At 49.2% G+C, this 12,196-nt stretch overlaps 1 protein-coding gene across 2 annotated transcripts in view; it reads right to left on the bottom strand.

Moving 5' to 3' along the window:
- RANBP10 (RAN binding protein 10) overlaps positions 1 to 12,196 on the bottom strand; it is an 87,652-nt gene that overhangs the window by 74,355 nt on the left and 1,101 nt on the right. For both annotated transcript variants that reach the window (XM_021932366.2, XM_009196714.4), the window contains exon 2: positions 12,052 to 12,163. In XM_021932366.2, coding sequence (XP_021788058.1) covers positions 12,052 to 12,163 — 112 coding nt within the window. The remainder of the gene's footprint in view (positions 1 to 12,051; positions 12,164 to 12,196) is intronic.

Genomic DNA, 12,196 nt, shown 5'->3' with positions numbered 1-12,196 from the left:
CACAAGCATAGCAGTGTGTGAACACCACAAATGTCCTTAGGTACTCAGATACTACCCTTAACTTTAGTTACAGGTGTTCATCCAGACACTGGCCTTGATTTGGCTGGCTTGTAATTTTTTTTTTTTTTTTAGATGGAGTTTTGCTTGTTTCCCTGGCTGGAGTGCAATGGCGCAACCATAGCTCATTGCAACCTCCACCTCCCAGGTTCAAGCAATGCTCCTGCCTCAGCCTCCTGAGTAGCTAGAATTACAGACATGCGCCACCATGCCTGGCTAATGTTTGTATTTTTAGTAGAAATGAGGTTTCGCCATGTTGGTCAGGCTGGTCTCAAACTCCTGACCTCGGGGGATCCACCCACCTCTGCCTCCCAAAGTGCTGGGATTACAGGCATGAGCCACTGCACCTGGCCTAAAAAAAATCTTACATATTCTTTAACAGTCAGAAAAAAAAAATTTGGCCGGGCGCGGTGGCTCAAGCCTGTAATCCCAGCACTTTGGGAGGCCGAGATGGGCGGATCACGAGGTCAGGAGATCGGGACCATCCTGGCTAACACGGTGAAACCCCGTCTCTACTAAAAAATACAAAAAAACTAGCCAGGCAAGGTGGCGGGTGCCTGTAGTCCCAGCTACTCGGGAGGCTGAGGCAGGAAAATGGCGTAAACCCGGGAGGCGGAGCTTGCAGTGAGCTGAGATCTGGCCACTGCACTCCAGCCTGGGTGACAGAGCAAGACTCCGTCTCAAAAAAAAAAAAAAAAAATTTCAGGCCACGATCTTGCCACTGCACTCCAGCCTAGGTGACAAGAGTGAGACCCTGCCTCAAATTAAAAAAAAAAAAAAAAAAAAAAAAGGCCGGGCGCAGTGGCTCACGCCTGTAATCCCAGCACTTTGGGAGGCAGAGGTGGGCGGATCACAAGGTCAGGAGATCGAGACCATCCTGGCTAACATGGTGAAACCCTGTCTCTACCAAAATACAAAAAAATTAGCCAGGCATGGTGGCGGGCACCTATAGTCCCAGCTACTTGGGAGGCTGGGCATGAACCCAGGAGGCAGAGCTTGCAGTGAGCCAAGATCATGCCACTGCACTCCAGCCTGGGTGACAGAGCCAGACTCCGTCTCAAAAAAAAAAAAAAAAAAAAAAACTAGCTCAGCATGATGGCATGTGTCTGTAGTCCCAGCTACTCAGGAGGCTAAGGTGGGAGAATCTCTTGAGCACAAGGGGAGGTTACAGAGCCGTGATCACAACTCCAACCTGGGCAACAGAGTGAGATCCTGCCTCAAAAAAATAAATAAATAGGCTGGGCACAGTGGCCCACGCCTATAATCCCAGCACTCTGGAAGGCTGAGGTGGGAGGATGACCTAAGGTCAGGAGTTCAAGACCAGCCTGACCAACATGGAGAAACCCCGTCTTTACTAAAAATACAAAATTAGCCAGGCATGGTGGTGTATGCCTGTAATCCCAGCTATTCAGGAGACTGAGGCAGGAGAATCGCTTGAACCCGGGAGGTGGAGGTTATGGTGAACTGAGATGGTGCCATGGCACTCCAGCCTGGGCAACAAGAGTGAAACTCCATCGCAAAATAAATAAACAAATTACATAATTTTTTTTTTTTTTTTTGAGACGGAGTCTCGCTCTGTCACCCGGGCTGGAGTGCAGTGGCCGGATCTCAGCTCACTGCAAGCTCCGCCTCCCGGGTTCCCGCCATTCTCCTGCCTCAGCCTCCCGAGTAGCTGGGACTACAGGCGCCCGCCACCTCACCCGGCTAATTTTTTTGTATTTTTTAGTAGAGACGGGGTTTCACCGTGTTAGCCAGGATGGTCTCGATCTCCTGACCTCGTGATCCGCCCGTCTCGGCCTCCCAAAGTGCTGGGATTACAGGCTTGAGCCACCGAACAAATTACATAATTTTTAAAAAAGGCCAGGCGCGGTGGCTCACGCCTGTAATCCCAGCACTTTGGGAAGCCAAGACGGGTGGATCACGAGGTCAGGAGATCGAAACCATCCTGGCTAACACAGTGAAACCCCGTCTCGACTAAAAAATACGAAAAACTAGCCGGGCGTGGTGGCGGGCCCCTGTAGTCCCAGCTGCTCAGGAGGCTGAGGGAGGAGAATGACGTGAACCCGGGAGGTGGAGCTTGCAGTGAGCCAAGATCGCGCCACTGCATTCCAGCCTGGGCAACAGAGCGAGACTCCATCTCCAAAAAAAAAAGTTTTTTATAGGTAAAATAAAAATATTTTGATTTTTTTTTTTGAGATGGAGTCTCACTCTGTTGCCCAGGCTGGAGTGCAGTGGTACAGTCTTAGCTCACTGCAAACTCCACCTCCCGGGTTCAGGTGATTCTCCTGCCTCAGCCTCCCGAGTAGCTGGGATTACAGGCACCTGCCACCACGCCCAGTTAATATTTTTTTACTTCTAGTAGAGATAGGGTTTCGCCATGTTGGCCAGGCTGGTTTCAAACTCCTGACCTTGTGATCCGCCCACCTCGGCCTCCCAAAGCACTGGGATTACAGGCGTGAGCCACCGCACCCAGCCTATTTTGATTTTTATAGAAGTAAATATAACTACTGACAAACTCCTGGTGCAAGTTGTTATTAAAACAGAGCATTACATTTTTTTTAAAAGTCCATGCCAATTTCAGATACATGGCTTTATAAACTGGGTTAGAATCAGTTCTACTCAGTAATCCAACCCCTCTGTTTCTTTCCTCTTGGTTCAGCTCTGCCTTGGGACTCTCCTTTAGAAGAAATAAGCTGAGCCCTCAGACCATCTGGGCCTCTATCCACTTCTTATCTTCCAACCGCCTCCATGCTGAGGGCTGGTAGATTTCATCTCATGATGAAACTCTGACCAGTAAATTACAGCTGCCTGGTGTGCTGTGCATTGAGAAAAATTCTGGGCTCTGTCTGGACAAGAACAAGCGCTACTGTCAATCAGCAATGTTGGTCATAGAAGCTGAGGGTATTGTGGGGTATTGGAGCCTTCACACTTGCCATCCCTGACCTAAACTAAACCCCCCTGAAACCCCAAGCATCTCTAAGTCCAAAAGTTAAGAGAGAAGAAATGGCATAAGAGGGGTGCCAAGGGCTTCCCCAGTCCCTCCCCAACTTTCCTACATAGTACAGAACATCTTGTTCTGGCCCCTTCATGACAGAAGGGCTGGGCTCTGTTCCACCACCAAGTCACAACACCAACGATCCCAGAATTACAAAGACATTTTATACAGATTTTGAACAGAATTTCTGGAGAGGCAGAGGAACATCTTTGCATTTAGACATAATTACCCATCCCTCTTCCACTGATGAGTCCCTTCTTTCCTACTTGACCCGACCACACAGACCCACTCTGGGGCCCTTTATTCCTTCCCAATGGTCCCATAATAGGAATGGCACACGGTGCCTGCCACATGGGGCTGCTAGGTTCATCCTCCTGTACTCTGGCCTGATGAGCTCCTGCATCTCTTCTAACAAGGAATCTCCCTTACATGGTGACCCATACAGGGAAAAGACCAGAAGTTCCAGAGAACAAAAACATCAGAGGCAGAAAAGAAGGAGGTGAAGTGAATTCTAGGAATTTCTCTAAAAGCTAATCCTTGACCAAGGAAGGCCCCAGCTATAAAGAAGGCAACAACGTTCCCCAGCTCGCAGTTGGAGCCTGGGTAGCAACACACAGTGAGGAGGGAGGCCCTACCAGAAAAGTGGCCACAGGCCAGGCATGGTGGTGACTCATGCCTGTAATCTCAGTACTTTGGGAGGCTGAGGCAGGAGGATTGATTGAGCCCAGGAGTTCCAGACCAGCCTAGGAAATACAGCGAGACCCTATCTCTACAAAAAATTTAAAAATTAGCCCGGGCTGGGGATGGTGGCTCACACCTGTAATCCCAGCACTTTGGGAGGCTGATGTGGGCAGATGACTTGAGGTTAGGAGTTCAAAACCAGCCTGGCCAACATGGCAAAACCTCGTCTCTACTAAAAATACCAAAATTAGCCAGGTGTCATGGCACATGCCTGTAATTCCAGCTACTCAGGAGGCTGAGACATGAGAATCATTTGAACCCTGGAGACGGAGGTTGCAGTGAGCCGAGATCACTCCACTGAACTCCAGCCTGGGTGACACAGTGATACTCTGTCTCAAAAAATAAATTAAACAAATAAAATAAAAATTAGCCAGGCATGGTGGCATGTACCTGCAGTCCCAGCTATTCAGGAGGCTGAGGCAGGAAGACTGCTTGAACCCAGGAGGTCGAGGCTGCAGTGAGCCATGATTGTGCCACTGCACTCCAGCCTGAGTGACACAGCGAGACCCTCCCTATCTCAAAAAAAAAAAAAAAAAAAAAAAAGAGCAAAGAACAGTGGCCACTATCGAGACTCCAGCTTTCTTACCCCGTGTTCCAGAACCCAAACATCTTACCCTGTGTTCCAGAACCCAAACATTCCATGTCTCCACAAACAGCACAACGTGTTACCTGAGTAGAAGAGCAGCCCAAAGCTCAGCATCTGCCTGTAAGGCCATCAACTCCAGAGGGGCAGTCAGGGAAAACAGGGCACAACCACGGCCTGTACCTGCCTTGGGCGAGGACAGCACCTTCTTCTCAGGGCGGGCAGGACAAGGCCTTCCCCAGATGACATATGAGCACCAAAGTTCTCAACAGCACTGTACAATGCATGTAGACTGGAACTTGGTGAGGAGACCCAGAGTGAGGAGCCAGCCACAGCTGTCTCTCAGCTGGAAGGGCCTAAGCTTAGATGGCCCTCCAGACCAGGAATGTGGCAGGTGAGATCTTAATCAAGGTAACTTAATTAACAGTGGCTCTCTAGGTCTCCATGGAAAATCACTTTGGCTGATTCTGACTCACAAGAGGAGATGCTTGGGTATAAAACATGCGACATTACTGTCTTTCAGATGGGAGTTGGCAAAACCAAAATACCAGAACTCTGGCACAAGCAGAGTCCTCTCACCTCGGAGAAGCCTCCTGGCTACCAGTCTTTCACACCCCATCCCTGCATCTCTCCATACAGAAGGGCCAGCCAAGAGAAAAAAAAGACAACCGCTATGAGAAAACCATGCTAGAGCCAAAGACCTCAAGTCACTGGCCCATCCTGGACAGAGCTCTTGGCCAGAGAAGCCTGGCTGAACCAGACTGGCAGAGTCTCTTTTTCTCTTCTTCACTCTCAAAAGCATGGGTAGATCCACAGCCCCCCACACTGCCACTGCCCTCAGGATAAAGCCCACGCTCCCCGGTCACAGCACACAAGGTATTTTCTTCTTTATCTTTTTGAGACAGAGTCTCACTCTGTCACCCAGGCTGGAGAGCAGTGGTGTGATCTCGGCTCACTGCAACCTCCACCTCCCAGGTTCGAGTGCTTCTCCTGCCTCAGCCTCCCAAGTAGCTGGGATTACAGGCACATACCACCACTATTATTAGCACCTGGCTAATTTTTGTATTTTTAGTAGAGATGGGGTTTTGCCATGTTGGCCAGGCTGTTCTCGAACTCCTGAACTCAAGTGATCCGCCCACCTCAATCTCCTAAAGTGCTGGGATTACAGGCATGAGCCAGGACACACACAAGGTATTTTCAGTCTGGCCCTGCTGACCTCATGCTCTGCACTCCATGTCATTTTATGCACTTTTTCTTCTGCCTGAATCATCTGCTTCTCACTTTGTTCACCTAGAACACTCTAACTCCTCTTTCCAGAGCCCACATCATCACCTCTTCTATGATTCTATGATGTTTTCCTCAAACTCTGAGGTACAGTCCATCCTCCAGGCCACCCTTGGATATGGCACACACTGTGGACTGACCCTTCGACACCACCTGTGGGGCCTCATGCCTGTGCTCCTGGGGCCCAGGCTGGGACAAAACAATGGGTACGGCCAGGCGTGGTGGCTCACGCCTGTAATCCCAGCACTTTGGGAGGCCGAAAGTGGGCTGGATCACGAGGTCAGGAGATCTAGAGACTACTGCAAACCCTTCGCCTCTCTACTAAAAATACACAAAAATTAGCCGGGTGTTGGCAGGCGCCTGTAGTCCCAGCTACTCAGGAGGCTGAGGCAGTGGGAGGAACAGCGTGACCCGGGAGGCATGGAGCTCTTGCAGGGAGGCCGAGACCTACACTGCACTCCAGCCCGCTGACAGAGCAAGACCTGTCCTTCCAAAAAAAAAAAAAAATGGGTGGCTACAGGCGTGCAGTGGCTCACACCAAATCCCAGCACTTTGGGAGGCCGAGAGGGCGGATCATGAGGTCGAGGATCGACCATCCTGGGCCAACATGGTGAAACACCATCTCTACTAAATACAAAATTAGGCCAGTGGTGCACTGTAGTCCCAGCCATTCGGGAGGCTGAGGCAGGAGAGCTTGAACCCAGGAGGCAGAGGCCTGCAGTGAGCCAAGATTGTGCCACTGCACTCCAACTGGCAAATAGAGCCAGGATTCCGCCTCCCAAACAGCAAATAAATAAATAACAAATAAAAACAATGGGTGCCGTGCCCCAATCGGAATTAGCATGCAACGTTGCCTGGCCAAAGGAAGTCAGCTGCAGGAGCAAGGGAAGGCTGGCTGGCTGTGGTCAGAGACCCCTGCTCTGGGCCTGGGCCTGGACACTAGCTACAGAGGAGAATGCCCCCACCCCTCTCCATGCCATCCAGTGCTCTAGCCCAGGCCTACTACTCTTGGGTAAAGCAACCATCACATGTCAGGAGGCCTCCGCCACTGGGATGATGTTACAGTCTATTTTGAGGGTCACACTGAAGCATCTGTTGGCCTAGCCAACCACACCCTCCATGTGTCATCACTAAGAGCCAGGGACACCCACAGGTCCATGAACTCTGTCTGTGGACGTTGCTCCTCCCCAGGGACTCTCAGCTTCAGGCCCTCCTTCGCTTCCTAGAAAGACAGACCTGGATGCCCCTTATCTCCTGGCACCACTGGCAGTGCTCTGATGTCTCCTCACCCCACCAGACCCACTCCCCGAATTCACAGCTCTGGTGACTCAGCAAAATGCAGCTGAAGCATATCAGTCTGTGCCAAGCTCTTAGCTCTAACACAATCCCTCCTTCTCCACAGTGCTCTCTTATACTTGAGGAGTACCCAGAAAGCCTAGCACCCAGACGTCAAGCTAGTTACCCATTAGACTCATAGGTCTAACAGGTCTCGCCTGCTGGGGAACTCCTACTCATCCCTCGCAACTGTTCCCAGGCTCTGCCTCCTCTTGCAGACTTTCAGTCCACTCTCTACTGAATGGGCCACAGGCTTCCTGAGGACAAAGCTGATCTGTGCTGGCTTTACCTCTGTTCTCCCTACACCTAGTATAGGACCTAGCACATAGTAGGTATATATAAATATTCTGTGAAACCTTGACATGAAACTTTCCTTATTAGGCTAGCTTAGTGTGTTCTTCTCCAAAAGATATTGTTAAAACAAAGGACGTTCTGGAGAACAATGACACTAACAACTGGGTTTATAAATACCTTTTACAAAGGAAGGGTACTCAAATCTACAGAAAAGCAAGTTTACAGATTAAATGGAACAGTAAGTTGATCAAGCCTGGCCCACAGCATGTCACAATTCTCTGGTCCCACAAAGCACCATGTACCTTTCAGCTCTGTCCCCTAACATTGCAATCTGGTAGTAATCCAACAGAACATTCCTTCACTCTACCCAGGGAAGGAAGGCAATAGCTACAATGGAGAAAGGCAGCAGCAGCATGAACATGTGTGCCTAGGATCAGGTGAGGACATCTGATTCAGGCTACTCCACTGCACACCCTAAGCCCTGCAGCCAGGGTAGGACACCAAACATCCCAGGGACTCAGGGCTCACTCACAAAACAGGAATGTACCTGATCATCTGCTCTAGCCACTTGCCAGAGATGCTGTGAGGATCAAACTAGGTAACACAGGAAAGCCAGACAACCAGTTAATGCTTGGGTCATGGACTAAACCAGGATCAAAAACACACCTCCAAAATCCATGGGACGCTGGCCATGGTGGCTCATGCCTGCAATCCCAGTGCTCTGGATCACTTTGAGGCAGGAGGATCACCTGAGGCTAGGAGTTGGAGACCAGCCTGGACAACACAGCAAGATCCCATCTCTACAAAACAGTTTAAAAAAAATTTATATATCAGCCAGGCACGGTGGCTCATGCCTGTAATCCCAGCACTTTGGGAGGCTGAGGTGGAAGAAACACTTGAGTCCAGGAATTCAAGACCAGCCTAGGAAACATTGTGAGACCCCATCTCTACAAAAATAAGAAAAGGAGTCAAGCATGATGGTACACGCCTATAGTCCCAGCTACTCAGGAAGCTGAGGCGGGAGGATTGACTGAGCCCAGGAAGTTGAGGCGGCAGTGAGCTGTGATGCTATTGCACTCCAGCCTAAGCAACAGAGCGAGACCCTGTCTCAAAAAAAAAAAAAAAAAAACTACAGAAAAAGGGAAATGAGCCAGTTGATGTCTGCCTGCCCTGTGTAACTGCCTTTGGCCTCCTCAAAACCACACCTGGCCCATACTAACATGCGACTGCATCCCAGCCATGAGAAGGCTTTCGGGGATTCCGTAAAGAGACCATGAGGAGCTATTCATACTCTTGCCATCTGACAGTGGTCAACTGAAGCAGGCTACCACAGGCATACATGACCTGAGACCTTTCTAAAACTGATGTTTCCTTGCTGGGCATCGTGGCTCATGCCTGTAATCCTAGTACTTTGGGAGACTGATGCAGGCGAATCACTTGAGGTCAGGAGTTCGAAACCAGACTGGCCAACATGGCAAAACCCCATCTCTACTAAAAATACAAAACTTAGCCAGGCGTGGTAGCGTATGCCTGTAATCCCAGCTACTCGGGAGGCTGAGGCATGAACCCAGAAAGTAGAGGTTGCAGTGAGCTGAGATTGAGTCACCGCACTCCAGCCTGGGTGATAAGGGACACTGCCTGGCAAATAAATAAATTAATTAATTAACATCTGATGTTTCCAGATCAGCTCAACAGCTATGCTTACCACATGTAAAATGCTGGGAATAGATGCCCACCTTTCTTTAGACTTCCAGTCAACACCTATAGTTCACCAATCTAACATGACACAGGGCCTTTTCCAGCAAGATTGACTAAAACTGAAATGTCAAAAGCCAGTTGAAAGAATCCAGATCTCCAACATAACCAGACCTCATCTCTCAAAAAATACAAAAAGAAAAAAAGAATCCAGGTCTCTAAGTATAAACACTTTCCTTCTGAAGTTGGTCTCTGCTCTCTAGCTAGATAACTAATTCAGCTGTTATCTATGATAAAGACTAGGAGAAAACAATCCATTTTCTTCCCTACAAGTTTAAGAAGTGCACCTCAGTTTCTCTGGCAGTATGAGACTCTAGCACCACCATTTCAGTCAACATTATTTTTGAGGTGCTTGTTTAAAAGGGCTATTCTCATTCACACTAGTTCAAGCACGCTAAATACATGTGCTTCTATCAGATGGTGGAAGGGGAAAATAGGAGCTTTGAAGACCTCCTATAAATTTAACTTTCCTATCTGTAAATGCACTAGATGGGGATAAAAATGAAAGACAGCCAGGTATGGTAGCTCATGCCTATAGTCCCAGCAGTTTGAGACACCAAGGTGGGAGGATCACTCGAGCCCAGGAGTTTGAGACCAGCCTGGGCAACACAGGAAGACCTCATCTCTACAAACAATTTTTAAAATTAGGCTGGGTGCACTGGCCCACACCTGTAATCCCAGCACTTTGGGAGGCCGAGGCAGGTGGATAACCTGAGGTCAGGAGTTTGAGACCAGCCTGACCAACAGGGAGAAACCCCATCTCTACTAAAAATACAAAATTAGCCAGGCATGGTGGCACATGCCTGTAAGCCCAGCTACTCAGGAGGCTGAGGCAGGAGAATCACTTGAACCCAGGAGGCAAAGGTTGTGGTGAGCTGAGATCGCGCCATTGCACTCCAGCCTGGGCAACAGGAGTGAAACTCCGTCTCAAAAAAAAAAAAAAAAAAAAAAAATTAGCTAGGCGTGGTGGCATGCACCTGTACTCCCAGCTACTCAGGAGGCTGAGGTGGGAGGATAACTTGAGCCCAGAAGGTCGAAGCTGCAGTGAGCTGTGATCTTGCCACTGCACTCCAGCCTGGGAGACACAGCAACACCCCATCTCGTTTAAAAAAAAAAAAAAGAGAGACAGAAAGATGCAGTAGCTTCCTATGATCAGAATTTCAGAGGCACAGAATTCTGGAGTTCAGGCAGCTTAGATGCTGGCCTGGATCCCCACAGTGTAGATCAGGAGACTGAAGCTCCAACACACCCAAGACCACAGAGACCTCACAGGCAGAGAAGTTACATCACTGAGAAAGTAGACGAGGCTCTGACTCTGGCAGTGTTGCCCCCAGCCTAGTCCCTTGGTCAAGCATTTTGCATGCACCACAAAGCGGACAGTCCCTAGGGGAAAGAAGTTCTCAATGTCTGAGAACACACTCTCAGCGTTGGCATGGTCACCAGAGGGGGTGGCAAACTTCAGACACCAAACCTAAAGTCTGATGAGGAAAGCCTTTCCAAGATAGCTGCAGTCATGTTATTTCATAACTTAAACACCTGCTTCGTCACAATCACTAGGAAAAAAAGGGAGACTGGGAGAAAGAAGAAAAAGAAAAAGAAAAATTAAGTATCTCCCTTATGATTTCCTGTGTCTTGGATCATCTTAAAATAGGGAGTCTCCCTAATGCTGACTTTTTTTTGTTTGGTTTTGGGACGGAGTCTCGCTCTGTTGCCCAGGCTGGAGTGCAGTGGCATAATCTCAGCTCACTACAACCTCCGCCTCCCGTGTTCAAGTGATTCTCATGCCTCAGCCTCCGAAGTAGATGGGATTACAGGTGCACGCCACCACACCCAGCTAATTTTTGAATTTTTTTTGTAGAGATGGGATTTTACCATGTTGGCCAGGTTGGTCTTGAACTCCTGATGTGAAGTGATCTGCCCGCCTCGGCCTTCCAAAGTGCTGGGATTACAGGTATGCCAGCTAATTTTTTTGTATTTTTAGTAGAGACAGGGTTTCACCATGTTTTCCAGGCTGGTCTCCAACTCCTGACCTCAGGTGATCTGCCCATCTTAGCCTCCCAAAGTGCTGTGATTACAGGCGTGAGCCACCGCGCCGGGCTCCTAAAGCTGACTTTAATGAGGACCTTCCTAAAGCTGATCCAACTAGTAGTGTTCAAGTCCTTGGACTGAAAAACAAGTTTATGAGCAGCAAGGTCACCTGATTCAGACCATGTGTATGCTGTTTACACTGAGATGACAGGTCAGTGGCCACAGCAGCTTTCATGAATGCTGCAAAGACTCTACTATCTCTTTGAAGGCTACCAGGGCCTCTACATGACTAAATGCCATAAAAAAGAACCTCATGAATACAGTAAGAATGTGAAAGGAAGGAAGTCACGAAAACACCACATGCTTATGAGGGAAACTCCATTTTGGACACTAAATTTTTTTTTTTTTTTTTTGAGACGGGAGTCTCGCTCTGCCGCCCAGGCTGTAGTGCAGTGGCCGGATCTCAGCTCACTGCAAGCTCCGCCTCCCGGGTTCACGCCATTCTCCTGCCTCAGCCTCCCGAGTAGCTGGGACTACAGGCGCCCGCCACTGCGCCCGGCTAGTTTTTTGTATTTTTTAGTAGAGACGGGGTTTCACCGTGTTAGCCAGGATGGTCTCGATCTCCTGACCTTGTGATCCGCCCGTCTCGGCCTCCCAAAGTGCTGGGATTACAGGCTTGAGCCACCGCGCCCGGCCTGGACACTAAATTTTTAAAGTAAACTTGTTACTTGTTTGCCTAACCTTCTAGGTATCAAATTACATCATCACTAAAAAGAATCCCCTGCTTTACCCCCAACACACCCACTGGCCATCAAGATCTGCTGCTTCGACCAGACTGTGCTCACAGTCAGGAAACAGTGGCAGCCCAGACCCATGCGGCTCACCAGCTCACATCAGCAAGTGCCAGCCAAGGGACCTGAACTCTGACCACAGGGATCAGCTCTTGTTCAGGGAAAGCGGGTGGTCATAAACGGCTTACCCATCTCTTCCTTTGCTGACAATCTTCACTTCAAAGTAATAAATGCCACAGGCAGCAGGTATGGGGTGGGTGGCACGCACCGAGGCCGCATCTTTGTGATTTTTGCCATGACCTAACAGGGGAGGGCAAGGAAAAAATTTCAGCA

The sequence above is a fragment of the Papio anubis genome, chromosome 18 (assembly GCF_008728515.1).
Source record: "Papio anubis isolate 15944 chromosome 18, Panubis1.0, whole genome shotgun sequence".
In the NCBI taxonomy this organism is placed as follows: Eukaryota; Metazoa; Chordata; class Mammalia; order Primates; family Cercopithecidae; genus Papio; species Papio anubis.
Note: the sequence above shows the minus strand (reverse complement) of the source record. Positions and strands in the feature narration are given on the sequence as shown.